Raw genomic sequence first — 22,755 nt, forward strand, 5'->3', positions numbered from 1 at the left:
TATTGGTTCCTAGATGTTTGGGATCCTTGGGGGATCAGGCTACCCATTTTCACACATTTTGGCTGTCTTTTGAGTTAGTTTCACTCTGCTGTCTTAAAGTGTTCTTTGCCATAAGTGGAATCATTGGGTAAAACACAGGTACTGCCCTGTCAGCCTGTTGCTCAAGCTAGCCTCACAGACCAGTGGGTTTGCAGTTCTCACTCTACTGGCAACTATGGGGACAAACTTGCTCTGGAGAAGCTGAAGGCCTTTCCTCTCAGATCAGGAAGAAGATAAAGATGCTCACTCATCACTTTTATTCAATACAGAATTGGAAGACCTAGCCAAAGCAATTAGTCAAGAAAAAGAAATTAAAGGCATACAAATTGGAAAGAAAAGAGTGAAATGGTCACTTTTTGCAGGAGACATGACACTACATACAAAATCCTAAAGACTCCGCAGAAAAATGGTTAGAATTGAGGGAATTTGCCTCCCACAAACCACCTCTACATGGTATTTTAGAGGAACTGCTCTAGATGGGAGTGACCCTAAAAAGAGCACAGATGAAAACACCCAACATACGAAAAAAGGAGGAGGAGGAATAAGAAGGGAGAGAAATAAAGAAGGATCAGACAATGTTCATAACAGCTCAATAAGCGAGTCACGTTAGACAGTAAGATACTAAAGAAGCTAACCTTGAATCTTTGGTAACCAAAAATCTAAAGCGTGCAATGGCAATAAGTACATATCTTTCAACAGTCACCCCAAATGTAAATGGACTGAATGCACCAATCAAAAGACACACAGTAATAGAATGGATAAAAAAGCAAGTCCCATCTATATGCTGCTTACAAGAAACTCACCTCAAACCCAAAAACATGCACAGACTAACAGTCAAGGGATGGAAAAAGATATTTCATGCAAACAACAGGGAGAAAAAAGCAGGTTTTGTAGTACTAGTATCAGACAAAATAGACTACAAAACAAAGAAAGTAACAAGAGATAGAGAAGGATATAACACAATCATAAAGGGCTCAGACAAACAAGAGGATATAACCATTATAAATATATACACACCGAACACAGGAGCACCAACATTTGTGAAACAAATACTACCAGAATTAAAGGAGGAAATAGAATGCAATGCATTCATTTTAGGAGACTTCAACACACCACTCACTCCAAAGGATACATCCACCAGACAAAAAATAAGTAAGGACACAGAGGCACTGAACAACACACTAGAACAGGTGGACCTAATAGACATCTACAGCACTCTACATCCAAAAGCAACAGGATGTACATTCTTCTCAAGTACACATGGAACAGTCTCCAGAAGAGACCACATACTAGGTCACAAAGAGAGTCTCAGTAAGATCAAAAAGATTGAAATCCTACCAACCAACTTCTCAGACCACAAAGGTATAAAATTAGAAATTGTACAAACAAAGCAAAAAGGCTCACAAACGCATGGAGACTTAACAACATGCTCCTAAATAATCAATGGATCAATGACCAAATTAAAATAGAGATCAAGCAATATATAGAAACAAATGGCAACAACAACACAAAGCCCCATCTTCTGTGGGATGCAGTCCAACAGTCTTTAGAGGAAAGTATATAGCAATTCAGGCATATTTAAAGAAAAAAGAACAATCCCAAAAGAATAGTCTAACATCACAATTCTTGAAATTGGAAATAGAAGAACAAATGAGGACTAAAGTCAGGGCAAGGAGGGATGTAATAAGCATGAGGGAAGAAATCAATAAAATTGGGAAGAATAAAACAATAGAAAAAAATCAATGAAACCAAGAGCTGCTTCTTTTAGAAAATAAACAAAATAGATAATCCTCTAGCCAGACTAAATAGGAGAAAAAGAGAATCAACACACATCAACAGAATCAGAAACGAGAGAGGAAAAATCACTATGGACCCCACAGAAATACAAAGAATTATTAGAGAATAGTATGAAAACCTATATGCTAACAAGCTGGGAAACCTAGAATAAATGGGCCACATCCTAGAAAAATACAACCTTCAAAGACTGGCCCAGAAAGAAACAGAAAATCTAAACAGACCAACTATGAGCAACGAAATTGAAGCGGTAATCAAAAAACTACCCAAGAACAAATCACCCGCACCAGATGGATTTACCTCAGAATTTTATCAGACCTACAGAGAAGACATAATACCCATCCTCCTTAAAGTTATCCAAAAAACAGAAGAGGAGGGAATACTCCCAAACTCATTCCAGGAAGCCAACATCACCCTAAAAACAAGAAACACCCCACCAAAAAAGAAAACTACAGACTAATATCCCTTATGAACGTAGATGCAAAAATACTGAACAAAATATTCACAAACCGAATCCAAAAATATATCAAAAGGATCATACACCATGACCAAGAGGGATTCATCCCAGGGACGAAAGGATGGTACAATATTCGAAAATCCATCAGCATCATCCACCACATCAACAAAAAGGACAAAAACCACATGATCTTCTCCATAGATGCTGAAAAAGCATTCAACAAAATTCAACATCCATTCATGATAAAAACTCTCAATAAAATGGGCATAGAGGGCAAGTACCTCAACATAATAAAGGCCATATATGAGAAACCCACAGCCAACATCATACTGAATAGCAAGAAGCTGAAAGCTTTTCCTCTGAGATCGGGAACAAGACAGGGATGCCCACTCTCTCCACTGTTATTCAACATAGTACTGGAGGTTCTAGCCACAGCAATTAGACAAAACAAAGAAATACAAGGAATCCAGATTGGTAAAGAAGAAGTTAAACTGTCACTATTTACAGATGACATGATATTGTACATAAAAAACCATAAAACTCCACTCCAAAACTACTAGAACTGATATCGTAATTCAGCAAAGTTGCAGGAGACAAAATTAATACACAGAAATCTGTGGCTTTCCTATACACTAACAATGAACTAATAGAAAGAGAAATCGGGACAGTAATTCCATTCACAATAGCATCAAAAAGAATGTAATACCTAGGAATAAACCTAACCAAGGAAGTGAAAGACGTATACCGTGAAAACTATAAGACACTCTTAAAAGAAATTAAAGAAGTCACTAACAAATGGAAACTCATCCAATGCTCCTGGCTAGGAAGAATTAATATCGGCAAAGTGACCATCCTGCCAAAAACAATATACAGATTCGATGCAATACCTATGAAATTCCCAACAGCATTCTTCAACAAACTGGAACAAATAGTTCAAAAATCCATACGGAACCACAAAAGACCTCGAATAGCCAAAACAATATTGAGAAGGAAGAATAAATTTGGGTGGGGGGAATCTCACTTCCTAACTTCAAGGTCTACTACAAAGCCACAGTAATCAAGACAATTTGATACTGCCACAAGAGCAGAGGCACAGACCAATGGAACAGAATAGAGACTCCAAACATTAACCCAAACATACATGGTCAATTAATATATGATAAAGAAGCCATGGACATACAATGGGGAAATGACAGTCTCTTCAACAGATGGTGCTGGCAAAACTGGACAGCTCAATGTAAGGGAATGAAACTGGATCACTGCCTAACCCCATACACAGAAGTAAACTCTAAATGGATCAAAGACTTGAACGTAAGTCATGAAACCATAAAACTCTTAGGAAAAAACACAGGCAAAAATCTCTTAGACATAAACATGAGTGTCCTCTTCTTGAACATACCTCCCCAGGCAAGGGAAACAAAAGTAAAAATAAACAAGTGGGACTATATCAGGATGAAAAGCTTCTGTACAGCAAAGGACACCATCAGTAGAACAAAAAGGTACCCTACAGTATGGGAGAATATATTCATAAATGACAGATCCGATAAAGGATTGACATGCAAGATATGCAAAGAGCTCACACACCACAACAAAAAGCAAATAATCCAATTAAAACATGGGCAATGGAGCTGAACAGACAGTTCTCCAAAGCAGAAATTCAGATGAGCAACAGACACATGAAAAGATGCTCCACATCGCTTGTCATCAGAGAAATGCAAATTAAAACCACAATGAGATATCACCTCACACCAGTAAGGATTGCTACCATCCAAAAGACAAACAACAACAAATGTTGCTGAGGTTGCGGAGAAAGGGGCATCTTCCTACACTGCTGGTGGGAATGCAAATTAGTTCAACCATTGTGGAAAACAGTATGGAGGTTCCTCAAAAATCTCAAACTAGAAATACCACTTGACCCAGGAATTCCACTTCTAGGAATTTACCCAAGGAATATAGCACTCCAGTTTAAAAAAGACAGGTGCACCCCTATGTTTATCGCAGCACTATTTACAATAGCCAAGAAATGGAAGCAACCTAAGTGTCCATCAGTAGATGAATGGATAAAGAAGATGTGGAACATATACACAATGGAATATTACTCAGCCATAAGGAAAAAACAGAGCCTACCATTTGCAACAACATGGATGAAGCTAGAGAGTATTATGCTCAGGGAAACAAGCCAGGGAGAGAAAGACAAGTACCAAATTATTTCACTCATCTGTGGAGTATAACAACAGAGTAACACTGAAGGAATGAAACAGCAGCAGAATCACAGAACCCAAGAATGGACTAACCATTACCAAAGGGAAAGAGTCTGGGGAGACTGGGAGGGGAGGGACGTATAAGGGGCGGGAAAGAAGAAGGAGGGCATTACGATTAGCATGTATAGTATGTGGGGGGCACAGAGAGGGCTATGCAACACAGAGAACACAAGTAGTGATTTTACAGCATCTTATGCAGATGGACAGTGACGGTGAAGGGGTATGTGGTGGGGACTTCGTGAAGAGGGGAGCCTAGCAAACATAATATTCTTCATGTAACTGTAGATTAATAACACAAAAAAAATCTGAAAAATCTGACACTTGCATTTTTGGCATCTTTGAATTTTCAGGCTAAAGGATTCCCAATTTTAAATCATTTTTGATTGATTATAGTTTGTGACAGTGAAAATATAGGTAAAATTTAAATCATAAGAATTTGATCCAAAATAAAGTCTGAGCAAATCAATATGTAATAGTTAAACATAATAGGCAATCATTTTCATTTGCCATTTTTGGTCATTAGTGAGAGAAGCATCCTGAGTTTTCTTTCTTTTAAATAAATATAATCTGTTCCTATACATTATGAGCATATTTTTCATTCCTAACCTGATTAATATCAGTACCAGGGATTATTGGTAGTTTCCTCTTTTTTATATTCTGTATTTAAATATTTTCTTTAGGTTTCATTTTAATTTGCTGGTGGCAAATTTCTAATTTGACCACTTTGAATTTATGAAATCACATGCCTTCTGGTCTGTGCGACATGTAGTGATGATTTATCCTAACCCACATTGTAAAAACCTACCAGGATATTTTTACTAAGAGGATCTGTCATTTAAAAAAATTTTAGATCTACTATGTTTATTTCCTAAACCACTCTAATGTGCCAGATGAAAGCTCACTTTTTTTCAATTAATACTCAATTATCTTAATGCTGTACATTCAGTAATTTTCTTGCTATTGTCTTAAGTTCACAATGAGTTTTTCCTAAACATCTAAATACAAATCTACAAAAGAGTTCTATAACACATGCCATACATAGGATCTATTAATAAATATTGCCCCTAAAGATAAGGGACAGAGAAAAATAATTGGTATCTCTCCTGTCCTCAGTATTACTCCATAGGGACAATTTAGTGTGGTGGCAAGAAAAAAATGATACACATATATGCATTAGACGGGAAGAACTGAAACGTGTCAGAGTGGTGCCATCCATCCATCCTGACGTGGACCGCCTGCTCACGTAACGTCCCTACCCGTGTGTCTCCTCACCAACACCCTACTCCTGCTCTGTTCTCTTTTCTATAAAGCCTGTCAGCTTCTAACATACTATGCAACTTAGTATGTTAGGAACACTTCTGACTGTTCCCCTCACCCAGAATGTAAGTTTTTTGAGAACAAAGTCATTTTGATGTTTTCTGCATGTTCATTTCAAATACCTAGCAAAGTGCCAGACACACACAAAATCATTTCTTGGAGCACTGCATATCACCGTAACTTTCTTACCCATTTGTGCATTCTGTTGCCTGTCCTATCTTCACTAATTCACTGCCCTCCCTTCATGTTCAAGTTCCCTAACTGTTGTCAAGATTGGAAAAATGACATAATCAGTGGAAAAGGTGATTAAGAGTTCAGCTAAGCCCCATGCTCAGCTTCCTTCCCTTTTCAGATTCAGTGTACTGTTCACCTAGATGGTAGGCTCCCTCCCTGCACAAGGGCAGGACTCATGTCTGTCACCCAGGTGCCTCACCACCCGGTGATCGGTCATGTAGGACAAGGATGGAGGTCTCCTGACATCACGCAATCACAGCAGCAAGAACAAAGTGTGACCCTGCACCGATCATGTGAGTGAAGACTGTAAGGAAAGAACTGGAAGTTGAGGGAACAAACCCTAGTGTTCCCTTCATCCAATGGAAATCCTGTCCCTTCAGTTGGTACAAACTGGGGCCCCTGGGAAGAACACTTTGATGAGACCCAAGCTGTTTCCAGAGGGGTTTCTCCAACTCTCTTGGACCCAGTGGCCCAGCCACAGCTACAGGACATACACACCACGCTCCCTCCAGACAGGATGAAGGAGGCAGGTCCTCAGTCAATTCTCTTTCCCAAGGAACAGAGAAGGATGCACACCATCCTGAAAACTAACAAAAAATAGGTGCATGCCCACCCTGAAGATGTGACAGGGGTGTGTAGTCTTAACAGGCGCTCAGCAAGACTCCAAGTCAGGAAATGATACCTTTCTATGCAATTAATTCTTAAGCCTGAGTTCTCACTGACTATCTTGTAAAGCTTAAAAATTAGTCTCAAAAGGGGAGCCAAGATGGTGGCGTGAGAAGAGCAGTGGAAATCTCCTCCCAAAACCACATATATTTTTGAAAATACAACAAAGACAACTCTTCCTAAAAGAGAGACCAGAAGACAAAGGACAACATCCAGACCACATCCACACCTGCGAGAACCCAGTGCCTCATGAAGGGGGTAAGATACAAGCCCCGGCCTGGCTGGACCTAAGCGCCCCACACCCAAGCCCCAGGCGAGAGGAGAGGAGTTGGACCGGGGAGGGGGAGGGAGCCCAGGACTGCTAAATAGCCAGCCCTAGCCATCCGCACCAGAGCGCAGACACCGTGCATGCGTGGGGTCCTGGATAATAGGGAAACAGGACAGTAAGACCTGTGAGCAGGTCCCCACTGCCGGTGCCGTGGGGACAAAGAAAAGCGAGTGCTTTTTGGGAGTCTTAAAGGGACAGGGACCCCATGACTGGACAGAATCGTCCTGGGACACTCAGTCCAGCTGCAGGGAATCTGGGGAACTCTGGGCACTCTAACCCCCTGGGCAGCAGGGAGCGTGGAGGCCCCTCATGGAGATAAATAGCCTCCCGGCCGATCCTCCTGCAACGCGGCTCCATCATATCGACGTAGCAAGCCGAGGCAGGCCACGCACTCAGCTACTGGGCAGAAAGTAAGTAAGGACACAGAGGCACTGAACAACACACTAGAACAGATGGACCTAATAGGCATCTATAGAACTCTACATCCAAAAGCAACAGGATATACATTCTTCTCAAGTGCACATGGAACATTCTCCAGAATAGACCACATACTAGCTCACAAAAAGAGCCTCAGTAAATTCCAAAATATTGAAATTCTACCAACCAATTTTTCAGACCACAAAGGTATAAAAGTAGAAATAAATTCTACAAAGAAAACAAAAAGGCTCACAAACACATGGAGGCTTAACAACATGCTACTAATAATAATCAATGGATCAATGAACAAATCAAAATAGAGATCAAGGAATATATAGAAACAAATGACAACAACAACACTAAGCCCCAACTTCTATGAGATGCAGCAAAAGCAGTCTTAAAAGGAAAGTATATAGCGATCCAGGCACACCTGAAGAAGGAAGAACAATCCCAAATGAATAGTCTAACATCACAACTATCGAAACTGGAAAAAGAAGAACAAATGAGGCCTAAAGTCAGCAGAAGGAGGGACATAATAAAGATCAGAGAAGAAATAAACAAAATTGAGAAGAATAAAACAATAGCAAAAATCAAAGAAACCAAGAGCTGGTTCTTCGAGAAAATAAACAAAATAGATAAGCCTCTAGCCCAACTTATTAAGAGAAAAAGAGAGTCAACACAAATCAACATAATCAGAAATGAGAATGGAAAAATCACGACAGACTCCACAGAAATATAAAGAATTATTAAAGACTACTATGAAAACCTATATGCCAACAAGCTGGAAAACCTAGAAGAAATGGACAACTTCCTAGAAAAATACAACCTCCCAAGACTGACCAAGGAAGAAACACAAAAGTTAAACAAACCAATTATGAGCAAAGAAATTGAAACGGTAATCAAAAAACTACCCGAGAACAAAACCCCGGGGCCAGACGGATTTACCTCGGAATTTTATCAGACACACAGAGAAGACATAATACCCATTCTCCTTAAAGTGTTCCAAAAAATAGAAGAAGAGGGAATACTCCCAAACTCATTCAATGAAGCCAACATCACCCTGATACCAAAACCAGGCAAAGACCCCACCATAAAAGAAAATTACAGACCAATGTCCCTGATGAACGTAGATGCAAAAACACTCAATAAAATATTAGCAAACCGAATTCAAAAATATATCAAATGATCATACACCATGACCAAGTGGGATTAATCCCAGGGATGCAAGGATGGTACAACATTCGAAAATCCATCAACATGATCCACCACATCAACAAAAAGAAGGACAAAAACCACATGATCATCTCCATAGATGTTGAGAAAGCACTTGACAAAATTCAACATCCATTGATGATAAAAACTCTCAGCAAAATGGGTATGGAGGGTAAGTACCTCAACATAATAAAGGCCATATATGATAAACCCACAGTCAACATCATACTGAACAGCAAGAAGCTGAAAGCTTTTCCTCTGAGATCAGCAACAAGACAGGGAAGCCCACTCTCTCCACTGTTATTCAACATAGTACTGGAGGTTCCAGCCACAGCAATTAGACAAGACAAAGAAATATAAGGAATCCAGATTGGTAAAGAAGAAGTTAAACTGTCACTATTTGCAGATGACATGACATAGTACATAAAAAACCCTAAAGACAACACTCCAAAACGACTAAAACTGATATTGGAATACAGCAAAATTGCAGGATACAAACTTAACACATGGAAATCTGTGGCTTTCCCATACACTAACAATGAACCAATAGAAAGAGAAATCAGGAAAACAACTCCATTCACAATCGCATCAAAAAGACTAAAATACCTAGGAAGAAACCTAACCAAAGAAGTGAAAGACCTATATCTTGAAAACTACAAGACACTCTTAAGAGAAATTAAAGGGGACACTAGCAAATGGAAATTCATCCCATGCTCTTGGCTAGGAAGAATTAATATCGTCAAAATGGCCATCCTGCCCAAAGCAATATACAGATTTCATGCAATCCCTATCAAATTACCAGCAACATTCTTCAAAGAAGTGGAACAAATATTTCAAAAATTCATATGGAAACACCAAAGAGCACGAATAGCCAAAGCAATCCTGAGAAGGAAGCATAAAGTGGTGGGGATCTCACTCCCCAACTTCAAGCTCTACTAGAAAGCCACAGTAATCAAGACAATTTGGTACTGGCACAAGAAGAGAGCCACAGACCAGTGGAACAGATTAGAGACTCCAGACATTAACCCAAACATATATGGTCAATTAATATTTGATAAAGGAGCCATGGACATACAATGGGGAAATGACAGTCTCTTCAACAGATGGTGCTGGCAAAACTGGACAGCTACATGTAAGAGAATGAAACTAGACCATTGTCTAACCCCATACACAAAAGTAAATTCGAAATGGACCAAAGACTTGAATGTAACTCATGAAACCATAAAACTCTTAGAAAAAAACATAGGCAAAAATCTCTTAGACATAAACATGAGTGACCTCTTCTTGAACATATCTCCCCGGGCAAGGAAAACAAAAGCAATAGTGAAGAAGTGGGACTATATTAAGCTGAAAAGCTTCTGTACAGCAAAAGACACCATCAATAGAACAAAAAGGTACCTTACAGTATGGGAGAACATATTTGTAAATGACAGATCCGATAAAGGCTTGACATCCAAAATATATAAAGAGCTCACCCACCTCAACAAACAAAAAACAAATAATCCAATTAAAAAATGGGCAGAGGAACTGAACAGACAGTTCTCCAAAAAAGAAATTCAGATGGCCAAGAGACACATGAAAAAATGCTCCACATCGCTCGTCATCAGAGAAGTGCAAATTAAGACCACAATGAGATATCACCTCACACCAGTAAGGATGGCAACCATCCAAAAGACAAACAACAACATATGTTGGCGAGGTTGTGGAGAAAGGGGAACCTTCCTACACTGCTGGTGAGAATGTAAATTAGTTCAACCATTGTGGAAAGCAGTATGGAGGTTCCTCAAAATGCTCAAAATAGACTTACCATTTGACCCAGGAATTCCACTCCCAGGAATTTATGCTAGGAATGCAGCACTCCAGTTTGAAAAAGTCAGATGCACTCCCATGTCTATCGCAGCACTATTTACAATAGCCAAGAATGGAAGCAACCTAAGTGTCCATCAGTAGACGAATGGATAAAGAAGATGTGGTATATATACACAATGGAATATTATTCACCCATAAGAAGAAAACAAATCCTAACATTTGTATCAACATGGATGTACCTAGAGGGTATTATGCTCAGTGAAATAAGCCAAGCGGAGAAAGAGAAATACCAAATGATTTCACTCATCTGTCGCGTATAGGAACAAAGGAAAAACTGAAGGAACAAAACACAGAACCCAAGAATGGACTAACAGCTACCAAAGGAAAAGGGGCTGGGGCGGATGGGTGGGTAGGGAGGGACAAGGGTTGGGGAGAAGAAAGGGGTTATTATGATTAGCATGCCTAATGTGGGGGGTGGGAGAAAGGGGAGGGCTGTGCAACACAGAGAAGACAAGTAGTGATTCCAGAACATTTTGATATGCTGATGGACAGTGACTGTAACGGAGTTTGGGGGTAGGACTTGATATAGGGGAATGCGTAGTAAAGATAGTATTTTTCATGTAATTGTAGATTAATGAAAATAAAAAGGAGAAAGGGGGATTACTCCCTGATAGGATAAAACTAACTGCAAATCAACAATTAATGCATGTTTTACATATCCTTAATTCTGATCTTTTAAAGGGTGTCAGATGATCAGCTATGGAAGTACATTTTTCTGATAATATTCCTTTACCTTTAAAAAAAAAAGCAGTTCTTGTGTGGTGATATCCAATAGCATCTTCACAATGGTATAAAGGTCATATCAAAGTTTGGGAAAGGGTTTGTTTTTGTTTTATACAGAGGATCAAAGCCTAATTTGGCTACCCAGAAAATGAATTAAGATATGATATGAAGAACTTCCAATATCAACATAATCTGGAAGAGTCATTCCAGAAGATGATCATCAAAAAACTTCTACAAAGATCCTGGCACTGTTGCAGTTGTAGCTGCATTCATCCCACTGCTTCCTGGACTTGTCATTGGAATGAAGAGGGAGATATCTAAGCTGGCCTGTGCATACAGTAAAACAACAAATTTGACTGGATCTATATTGTTGGAACTCAACCAAGAATTAGGAGAAGTGCAAGTTGCAGTGCTCCAAAATTGTACGACTATAGACTATCTACTGTTAAAAGAACATATGGGATGTGAACAGTTCCCAGGAATGTGTTGTTTTAATTTGTCTGATTTTTCTCAAACTATTCAAATTCAGTTAGACAATATCCATCATATCATTGATAAGTTTTCACAAGTGCCTAGGGTACCTAACTGGTTTTCTTGGTTTCACTGCATATTGCTGGAAATTGTAAGCCTGTTTTTGTTATGCAGCTGTATTCCTATTATGTTAATGTGTGTACATAATTTTTAAGTAGTTTAAAACCTACACATGGTTATGTTACTCTACAAGAAGATATGTCAAAGAAATAATCAATTACCCATGTTTTCTTCCGTCTGCTACTTCTATAGCTTTTCTTCTTCCTTCCTAATTACGACCCTTTAGTAGAATTCATGCCTCATATTGAAAATCACCGAGTATCATAATTCTTCCAAGTGGTAAAGACACCTCAAGACAAATGCTGGGCATAGAAGCCGCAGGGCATAAATCTGCAAAGAAGTAAAAACCTACCTTTTCAAACAATATTGCTTCTCTCCCACTAACCAACTTTACGTTTCCCTGTATGGCCCTAGAAGATGACTGGTTAGCCAGAGACGGGTAAGATTCCTCAAGGGAGGAACAACCTAAGACAGGAACAGCTGCAGGGGGGCCATCAGGTGAGAAATTGGGAATCAAAAGAGATGAGGCTTAGAATCTCACCCCCAACCCTGTTTTGAGAGAAATCTTCTGCATCAGTGGATGTTTTGTTGCCCACGTCTTGCTTGGATTAATAGTCTATAGGCACAGACCTGATCATCTACATTTGCCCTCTTACAGCACTGAATTGTGTTTTCTACATTTATCTTGCATCTACCTACCACTTCAGCATTTTATTTAAAAAAAATAAGGGAGAAATGTGGGATTCATATATAAATCAAGTATAAAAATCAAATGAATAATATCTGACTTGATTGTTTACAGTTCATGATGTGTGATAAAATGAAAGTTTCTGTGATATGACTTCCCTTGTACTGTTCACCGTGTAAGAACTTGTTCGTTATGCTTCAGAAGATTGGAGACTGCTGAGAATTAGGCTTGGGGTTGATTAATGATTGTGCATTGAGTCGCTTATACAGAATTTTATTATTGTTAACAGCCATTTGATCAATTAATATGAGATGCCCTCTCAAATAAATAAATATATAAATGAATAAATACAAGAGATGCCCTCTCAAAAAAAATATTAGTCTCAAAAGCAAATCCCACAGTATGAATTTCAAATGACTGCATCGTATGCGAACAACAAGGGAGTAAATCCACGGTGGCTACTGTAAAGTCAACACAAACTTGACCCCACGCCTAAATATCCAGATTCTTCATTTGTAACACAACTTCACACAACCATTTATAACATCAGACAATGAGAATCCTGTTCCACATTTGTCTTCCATAGTTTATCATGCATTTACTTCAGCTGTGTATGTAGCTTTCCTGGTTTCAGCTATGATTCAATGCCTTGACGACTGCTGAGGGGAGTCCTCTGCACAGGATTAAAGTCCTTCATAAGGTGAGCGGGCCTCCTCCAAGCAAATGAGGGCCTGAAGGAAAAGACTCACATCCCTGGAGGGAAGGAGCTCTGGCCGCAGACTCAGGCTGCAACAGCAACTCCTCCAGCGTACGGCCTGCCTGTGGACGTCAAGCAGTTCCGCCCTCACGATCGTGTGGGCCCCTTCCTCAGTGTCACACGGGCGGCTGGCTCCGACTTCCCGGAGAGCCCTGAGCTGCTGCACTGGGCGAGCAGGCGACAGCAATGGCCCCGACACGGAAAGGCCATCTGTTCTACAAGCCCAGGGGGAAGGGGCCTCAGCACGAACCGACCTGCTGACACCTTACTTCTAGCCTCCAGATCTGCGAGAAAATTAATTTCTGGTGTTTGAAGCACCACCGCCCCGAAACAAAAACAACAACAAAACCAACTCACAGTGACAGTGAACATGGTGGCCAGCACTGGAGAACGAGCAGCTGACAGGCAAGGGCACCAGGAGCCTGCCAGGGCCCTGGAAGCACCCTAAAGGCTGACTGCGCTGGAGGGAACTTCAACTAATACATGTGCAAAAATTTAAGCAGAACCCTTAAGGTTTGTGCACGTGATAATATACTTCCAGCGTAAAAAAAATTAAGGAGATTTTAACAAAAACACTGTAAGTCAAGTGCACATGTAACTTTTAAAAATGAGGCAACTCTTTCAAGAAACGTGGCTTCATGAGTGGAGGGGACGTTCGTGCTGGGCTGCTGTGGATCTAACGGCCCAGGACCCATTTTACTTTTCCCCAAGCATAAGTGACGTGAGCCTATGTGGAGAGAGAAGATGGATACACGAGTCGGAGGAAAGTGAAGAAGCAGGTTCCCAGAGAAGACAGAGGCGCCATGCGGGGCCAGTGGGGGAAACAGGACAAGAGGTCAGGGGGAAGACGTGTTCCTCAGAGGAAAAGGGAAGCCACAGCTGCGGGGCACAGATGGGCCAGCACAGGCTCGGGAGCAAGCAGCAGAGGCACGCAGCGTTCGTTTTTAACGTGATGCTGATTCTGTGCTGAGTCGGCAGTGACTGAGGAAGCCGTGATGACTTAGACCGGTCGGAGTGGGTGCAGCGGCTGGTGCAGGGTACCGAGCTGCACAGGGGCACGGAGATGTGGGGAGGTAGGGTGGGAGGCTCTGGCATATTCCAGGCAAAAGACGGCGAGAGCCGGGCCAGGTGCTGGTGGAGCTCCTGAGTGTGGTGAGTGAGGCAGGCTCGGAAGACACAGCATCTGATGGGCAGGACCAGGGGGAGGGGGACGGGGGCGGGACGGAGACGGAGACACTGAGGTGCTGCTGCCTGTGGGGTGTCCTGCCTCCTAACTGGCTGGGGTGGCAGGACGTTCTATGAACTGAGTTGGGGGAGGAGTGTACATGGTCAAGGAGCTTGGTGCCCCGGACAGCGAAGTGAGCTGTGGGATGCAGGAGACGGGGGTGGCATCTGGGACAGATGGCTGGGGTGGGGGTGCTGGCCAAAGATGCACGCGTGCTGGCTGAAAAGCCTGAAGGGCACGGAGAGGGGCACCTGCGACTCCCCAGACGGCTCACTCAGAGGCACACCTATGGCTGGAGAGCCTAAGAATCATGGTGTTTGTCAGGGCAAGAGGGGCAGGAAGATACAGGGCACGGGGCAGCTACTGCGTGTCTTATGGACAACAGGACGGATGGACGGTGAAGGTGGGAAAGAGTGGGGGGTCACACGACAGGAAACATGAAAATACCAAGGACAAGGAAGGCCCCTTTCCTGAGTCCAGAAACACGTGATGTCACTGTCACTAATGATGGACGTAATTACGTGGACACACCAAGAGCGAACGTTGTGAGCCCTTCCTAGTGGCCAGGCACTGTCCTAAGCAGCCTGCTGCGTTACGGCATTACAACTGCCAATGACCCCATCACACAGAGACTGTGTCACTGACTCTGACCGTAGGGGGAATACAGCAAGCTGCGCTGAAGACCAGGCCCACGGGCTCTTTCCCTGGGCACAGACCTAAGCCACATTCCCCAGGCCTGAGGCCCCAGGGGTGGCCGAATGCCTAGATCCTGTCATGGAACACGTGGAGTCAAGTTCACATCATGTGCAACTGCAGGCGTCCCCCCACCAGCCGGATGGTTCCAGAGCAACCCAAAAGCTACACGCTGACATTAGAAGGTGCCCAGGTCTCTAAACAATGGTGATCAGCGGATGTGCATCCCTCGGCATGACAGAGGAGCAGCCAGAAGCCCCAGGAGCTCAGAGTCTCTCTGCTCGCAGGCTGGCGGCTGCCACGGCCCCACCCGACCAGCTGCTGGCTTGTACCTGGGGAGGTGCTTCGGGCGAGGAGGTCCCTCCTCACTGGCCACAGCTGCTGCCCACGCTCCAGCAGGTGGGTCAGCTCAGGTTTGGGAACCGGATGCCCTATTGATGGAGAAAGAAACAACATGGGTGTTTTGATGAAATCAATGAAACCCTTCCATTCTGCCTGGGTTGACAGAACTGCTCCCAAAGTAAAGAAAATGTTCATTTGTGACGCAGAAACCAAGCGCCCAAACCCCACTCTTGGACTGCACGTGAGGTAGCAGGTGGCACTGCCTGCCGACCCACCACTGCCCCTGAAGGTCATCGGTGGGAGCCAGAGCGCACGGGGTGTGCACAACGCTCACACGCGGCCCTGGGTCCATGGGGTGGGGGGCGCCTCCTCCCGGAAGTTCGGTAATTGATCCACGTGGCTGGTTTCAAACGCCCTGCGCTTCAGGAACACCTGGGGATGCCTGATTTCAGTCTCCACGGGCAGAAACAGAAGGTCTCGCATTGAAGGTGAGGCCTCGGCATTCGGGAAGTCTCCCTGAGGACAGAGAACTCCCGGTGGAGGCCGGTCAGCACCAGGGAAGTGGCAGCCCTGATCACCAGAAGCGGGGGCAGATGCGGGCTGGGCGCTCTGCAGGGGAAGCCTTCACCGAAGTGCGGGGCAGCCCGCAGCCCCTGCAGCCCGAGGAGCAGTCAGACGCCTGGCCCAGAGGACCTTCCCGCGGCTGGTGACGAACCCACGCTGCTCCGCCCGCCAGCCCCGCGGCGCCACTTGGGCCTCTCTGAGGTGAGGCGGAGAATTTCCTTCGGGGAAGCCAGTTCCAGTCGGTTTTCTCTTCCACGCAGCCGCATTCGTCTCAGCGGAGGCGGGAGGGTTCTGGGGACAAGTCCGGTGATGGGGGCAGCAGGGCCTACCAACCTCTCCTCTGGCCGGTTCTGCTCCACAGCCCAGGGTTTGCTCAGACAGGTGTCAGTCACAGTCCCCGCGCTGTGCCTGCCCCCTACCAGCACTGGGCTCAGGGATCGGAGGCAGGCAGAGTGCGACAGGCATTCTTCGGTCCCTGTCACCTCAGGGCCTTTCCTGGGGCTGATTCCTGCACCTGGAAGCCCCCTCCCCGCTGGCTCACAGCCTTCGAGTTCCCAGCTCCAACGTCCTTCCCTGAGATGCCTTTTTTGAAGCACTCATGACCGGCTTTAACCTGAAGCCCCTTTAGATTTCTTTCGACAACTCATCACAATTCATCTAAGAATGGACACCTACCTTCCCCACTAAACTCAGGCTGATGGGTGTGCACAGCATACGGCATGAGCCACCGTCACTGATGGCTTCTCCTTGACCCAAGTCACCTTTTTTCTTAAAATTTTATTCTAAAAGGGAGCCCTGTTTTGCTTTCGTAAAAGAGAAAAGTCACTTCAGTTCTGACAAATGGAAGGTTATTGTTAAAACACAACAATGAAACAAAAAAAAACACCATTAAAGTCCCAGCAAGCTCCTGCACACTGCTCAGGGCTGGGAGCTGGAGGCCGCGCCCACCGCGACGAGGAACTGGTCAAAAGGAAGGAGCACGGAGTCCTATGCAGTGATCTGAGACGTTCTCTTGACGATCAGCATCCCAGACCGAGCAGGTAAAAGGACTGGCTTTTTGGGGCACCACCTGTGGCTCCGACATTTCTGCGTGCGTTCTGACTCCTGCCCTGGCAAGGATCGTGGCCCAGGCCTCAGGAATCCTGTGGTGATGACGACGAGACACTAGGGCAGTTTTCCCTGACCCTGCTGTTCAGGGGACACCGGTGACAAATACCATGTGGAGCCTGCATGACTCACCGTCTCAGATCGGCCCATAGCCCACGCCCCTGCTCCAGAACTGTGGGACACGTGACACGACCAGGCAGGGCCAGCTTGCCCCCTGTGGCATCTGGAATAAGGATTCAGACTGAGGTTGCAGCGTGCTGGGCCCTGGGGTGAGGCCTTGTGTTCGGAGGGACACTGTCTCAATCCCACTGACACCCGACACACACACAGGGAGACAGGCAGGAGGAAAAGGGACCAGGAAACGAGGGGCTCTGGGGGAGGGCAGGTGGCTCCTCCGATCCTGACAGCCAGGAACCAGGGGTTCCGCACAGGGGTGAGAGGCGATCCCTTACATAGGGACGCCACGAGCCCACACGTCTGCAGCATCACCTCCTGGTACAGGGTCCACTGGGTCGGGCCCAGCTGCCCCCACTCCTCCCGGGAAAAGGTCATGGCCACATCCTGGAAGGTCACTGACACCTGGAAAGTCAAACGGAGGAAGTGGTGTTGCCTTGTGCTGTTGGATGGGATCAGAGCCTGTCACTCAGTCACTGCTGAAGGTGCAGAGACCCAGGCCCAGGCCCGGATCACCGAGGCCAAGCTCCGTGCTGGGCTCGAAGGGGAGGACGCAGCCTTTCGACATAATGCGACTGTGGCTAAGAGCAAAACCTCCCCTGGGGAAGCCACCGGAGATGGTGCAGTGTGTCCCCACGAGGATTGGGGGGAGATGGTGAGTGTTCTGTGATGTCCGAGGGACGGGGATATGGCCGTGATGGTCCCAACAACAAGAGCAGGAGCAGCAAGCGAACAGCCCCAGGCCCACGAGCACTCGGTGTACTCTGTGAGTTTCACCAATCCTCCCACAGTGCACGAGGTTAATGCCATCACCACCTCCACCTGGGCTCAGGCAGCTCTAGAAAGTCACCCACAATCCCAATTTTAAGGAGCAGAGATGGTATCTGAACAACCCAAGGAAAGATGGCACAGAGTTGCCAGAGGATGGGAAGGTGGGGGTCAGGGGCACCTACAAGGGGACACCTATGCACAGGAAGGACGTGGTGAGACCTGGGGACAGGGCACCGGACGACGGGAAGGCCAAGGGCAAAAGCTGCCGAGCGGGTTGCGGGGCTGGGTGAGCAAGCGGTGGAGGACAGCAGCGCAGGCCCAGTGGGGGGCCCCTGACGGGTGCCCAGCTCAGTCACTCAGCTGTTCACCGAGGGCCTTTCACCAGCCCAGGCTGTTCCCGGTCTCGGCACAGAGGGACAACAGGCGCTTGTGATCCGGGGCTGGAAACAGATCCTAAACCAGCAAGGGGGCCCCAGAGATGACAAAAACAAGAAAACAGAGCAAGGAGACGAAAGAGATTGTGGCCCACTGCAGATGTGGTGACAGGGGAGGCTACTGTCGGGACGGCACACTGGGCCGAGACTGCAGTAAACGGAGGAGGGGGCCATGCGGCTGCGATGTTAACCAATGTGATAAGCCCTGACGATGAACAGGGCTGGTAAGGCTGACCGGGGTGACTGCCGGGGCGTGACCCAGGGCCTCCTGAGCGTTCGTGTCCCAAAGGACACCACACTCCTGCACACCGTCATCACCGACCATCTGAATGCTCTTCCTTTTCAAATATAACTGCATGTCTTAAACAACACAGACCCACTGCTGTCACTGGGGATCTGAGAGTCAGACGCCCCGGCGGCCTTGGCTCCCAGCCTGCCCTGCTGTCTTTGTCGTCCTAGCATAGCAGCAACTCAAAAACGCTACTCCTGCCTCTAGGCCGCCAGCCTTTAAGTGTGTACAGGAAGGAGGGCAGGGAGCCCCGAGGAGCAGCCTGCCGCCGGGGTGAGCCCCCAAGCTCAGCACAGGTCCAGGGGCGTGTCCATGCCAGCCCTTCCCAGACCTTGCTGGACACCCGCCGACACACATCAACCGTGCATCCTTCCCAGTTCCCCAGACTAGGACAAAGGAATTCGTATTGCTGTACGGAATTAAAATGTCAACATTCCTATTTTATACCAAAGAAAACAGCAGCCCAGGTCAGCAGGGAGACTTAAAGAGAGAAAAATTTATTTGCAATGTAAATAAACAAGGTCCCTGTCGCTGGTTCGGTAAATGAGTATCGTGTGTGTGTGTGTATGTAGTATGTAGACTCACAAATCTTCCTTCCTAAAATCAAAGCAAAAACTGTCCGCCCTTTTTTCACACGCTCATTTACACAAGTCAGATGCATCTTTTCGGGTTTTCCTTCTTAAAACTAAAACAGAGAGGAGAAGTATGTACAGCGAGGAAGCATTTTGTCAGTTTCTCAATTGTTGCAAGATTTTAATCCGCTGCGCTAAATAATCCCTAAAAACCGCCCCAGGCGGTAAAATGCAGTGGGTGGGGATTTTCCTCCTTGGGCCCCGGCGCAGTCCTGACACCGGGGCGCTGAAGAAGGATCGAAACACGAGTCGCGTTACAGAAATCCGAGGTTTTGCTGTGGACCCTGGGGCTGGGGTGCGGGGGGGTCAGACCTCTCAGCCCACAGACCTCACAGCGCCTGCACGCGCGCATCCTCGCCCCCTCCGCCCCCGCCCTCGATTTGAAATGGGCGCGTTTGCTGGTAGTAGAAAGCAGGCATGGGCGAGACGAGCGCCCGGCAGGCTTCCACGGACCAGGAGCTGGAGTGGCGGCTGAGCCACAGCCACAGCCGACGGTGCGAGGCAGGGCTTGGGCGCCCCGTCTGAGTTGCCGCGGCCTCGGCAAGGGGCGCAGCCGGACCCCAGTGATGTCGGCGAACCCTGGGCCTCCTCCCTGAGGACCGCCCCGCGCGCACGGCCTTGTGTTCGGGGGGCCCTGGGGCCACACACCTCGCCCCTCCACACAGAATCCCGCCGGCCGTCAGGAACGGGGCCCTCCCCCACGGGACCCCTGACCTGGATTCCGCACCCGGAGCCGAGGTGACCCCATCCTGGCGCTCCGAGAAACGGCCGGGAGAAGGGAAGGCGAAGGGTCGAAGGTCACCGTCCTCCCGCACGTCCGGGCGGCGGGACCGCGACGCTGGGGGTCCGAGAGTGGGAGGCGCGGGGACCGTCCACTCACCTGCGCCGGGTCCAAGGGCGCCGCCATCAGACCTGTGGCGAGCGGGGCCGCACGGGGGCGCCCGGGGGCTCAGCGACCCCACCCAGAACCCGCGGAGGCGCAGGTGGGGCCTCCCCGCCGTTCCGCCCTGCTCCGAACGACCGGCAGCCGAGAACTCAGCGCCACTGTGGAGGAATCGCGCCCCACGCCGTAACGCTTCCGCCTGGCGACGCCGGAAATCCCGCCTCTACCATCGGGACCGGAACGCCCCCTTTCCTGTGATGTCGCCCTCTCGGTGCACACCGGGTAATGTAGTTTCTCTCCTGCGTCTGGCCAGGCTGGGGAGCGCTGCCCCTCGTAGGAGATAAAGGTCTGGAGGCCAGGAACGAGCTGACAAAGGTGTGGGGAGGCCCCAGGGAAGGAGAGGCAAGGGACACTCTCCAGGGGAAGCACCCAAATTTCCCGGTTGTGTTTTCTGCATCTTGTTATTTCAGATGATCCCAATGGAACACGTGCGCACACTGTATTGTGAGTTTTAAAATTTCTTTTAAAACCTGTGAGCGCCTCTCAGGTGACCAGGTGCACCGGTGTGGAAAGGCTGGCCCCTGACACAAGTTCACCTTCTTTCCTCCCCTGTGACCCAGTGACATCCAATGCCCAGGGCCTGTGTACCTCCCCTGATTCCCAGTAAAGGCCAGACTTGCCTAGAGGTCCTCCCTCTCCCTGGGCGCTGTGGAGTGATGGGGAGGATTATTCTCTCCAAGCCATGCTGTCTGCATTGCCACATCCACTACAGGAAGACTGTGTGATTGCGTGTGTGTGATGGAAATAAATGAAGACCAGAAATGAGTACAAGCAAGGGCTATAAGGTATTTATTCAGACCTTGCCACAGCAAGAGTCAGTCACTGTCGCTTGCATTTGTCAGACAGGGGAGTGGAAAATTTATTATGAAAACAAGGAGCGCCTCAGGAATGCGCTGGTGGAGGCCCTTACCAGGGGAGCGCTGGAGGCAGAAAACAAGCGGTGTGGCAAACCTGCAGGATCAGTTAAGGAAGCATATTCGGCTTTCTCCAGCTGGTCTTAAGTTGGAAGCTGGGGGTGGGGAGGGAACTTCATGGAAATCAAAGCTTATTCACCAGGTCCTGCCCATTGTGCGTTGACTGCTGCAGAACTTCTGGGTCAAAGTTGTGTTTTCAGATATGGTCTGGCCACTGACAGTTTGTATATTCAGTCTGTGTGTCTGTGTGTGTGACTGACACACAAGGCCCTGGGGAATCCCTATGTCACGTCTTTCTCACAAATCTCTGTGCACTATTGGTGTGTTTGTGTGGCCACAACTGCTGTGATATACAGATCGTCCTGTAGCACAGGTCCTGGGTGTTCCGCATGTGTTGCTTGGGTGTCTCATGTCAGTTTTTTCTGTTCTGGATGGAGCATACACACGTGTCCAGCATACACACGTGGTGAGGTGTCAGTTTCGCATGACAGTCTCACAGGTTGTGCTGCAAGTGACACTACCACACACCAAAGTACCCTCTCCTACTCTGCTGGAGGCATGGACAACACAGGGCAACTGAAATTCCTGTGATCACAGGGTGGTTTGCAGTGTGCTAGCAAAATGCTACCACACTGGGTGGGTTTCCAGGTGTGTCCCTATCACACACTTATCCACCAAGACCAGACCTCAATCATCCATCTCATTAATTAATATCCAGTGTAGAGGAAACATGGTGGTGGGGGGAGTGCCAAGCATGTTAGACAGCTTCAAACAGATGCAAAAAACAAATGCAGACCATAGCCAGTTCTGATTGGCAAATGACTAAGCAACTCAATAAATAAATAAATGGTCCAAAAATTAAAAAATGAAGTGACATTTATATGTCAGTGTGACCTATCAAACGTCTTATAGATCCATTTTGGATTTGATTGCCTTAAAGAAACAAACATGTTTTTGGGAATGCTTAGCATTGACAATATATTTCTTTGACTCCTCAAATATTTTGGTTGAAAAGTTACTATGTTTTGGAAATGCATTCGGAAGTGATTAAGCATTGAATGACAAATGTTGGGATTATAAATAAAATTATCCAGCAATATGCATGGGGATGTATGTAACAAGAATGGCCATGAATTGACCAGTACTGATAGAAGACTGGATGGGTCATGGGGCTTCGTAACATGCTCCTTTTGTGTATATATTTGAAAACGCACATTATAAAGGGTAGAATATGTCCTATCAATTTTATGTTAGGATTAAAAAAGGCAGAGGAAACTTTTGGTTTCAGTGGTTCAAGCAGTATCAAAACACAAA

General features: G+C 46.3%; 1 protein-coding gene across 9 annotated transcripts; it reads right to left on the reverse strand.

Annotated features, from left to right (window-relative positions):
• Positions 1-12,853: 12,853 nt before the first annotated feature.
• On the reverse strand, positions 12,854-20,682 carry LOC140843035 (zinc finger protein 550-like). 9 transcript variants are annotated; one of them, XR_012126949.1, is made up of 6 exons: positions 20,465-20,682; positions 18,586-18,682; positions 17,774-17,863; positions 17,417-17,507; positions 15,889-17,319; positions 12,854-15,702 (listed from the first exon to the last, which is right to left on the reverse strand). XR_012126949.1 is itself a non-coding variant. In XM_073226791.1 (5 exons), the coding sequence occupies exons 1-4, from the start codon at positions 20,489-20,491 to the stop codon at positions 17,142-17,144; spliced, it is 423 nt and encodes a 140-aa protein (XP_073082892.1). In that variant the 5' UTR covers positions 20,492-20,682; the 3' UTR covers positions 12,854-15,702; positions 15,889-17,141. The 9 variants fall into 9 exon arrangements, 5 of the variants coding, with proteins under 5 accessions (XP_073082892.1, XP_073082894.1, XP_073082891.1 ...); XM_073226791.1 differs by lacking the exon at positions 18,586-18,682 and having other exon boundaries at positions 17,737-17,863; XM_073226793.1 differs by lacking the exons at positions 15,889-17,319; positions 18,586-18,682 and having other exon boundaries at positions 12,854-13,637; positions 15,604-15,702; positions 20,299-20,682.
• Between the last annotated feature and the right edge of the window lie 2,073 nt (positions 20,683-22,755).

The sequence above is a fragment of the Manis javanica genome, chromosome 17, assembly GCF_040802235.1.
Source record: "Manis javanica isolate MJ-LG chromosome 17, MJ_LKY, whole genome shotgun sequence".
NCBI classification, from domain to species: domain Eukaryota; kingdom Metazoa; phylum Chordata; class Mammalia; order Pholidota; family Manidae; genus Manis; species Manis javanica.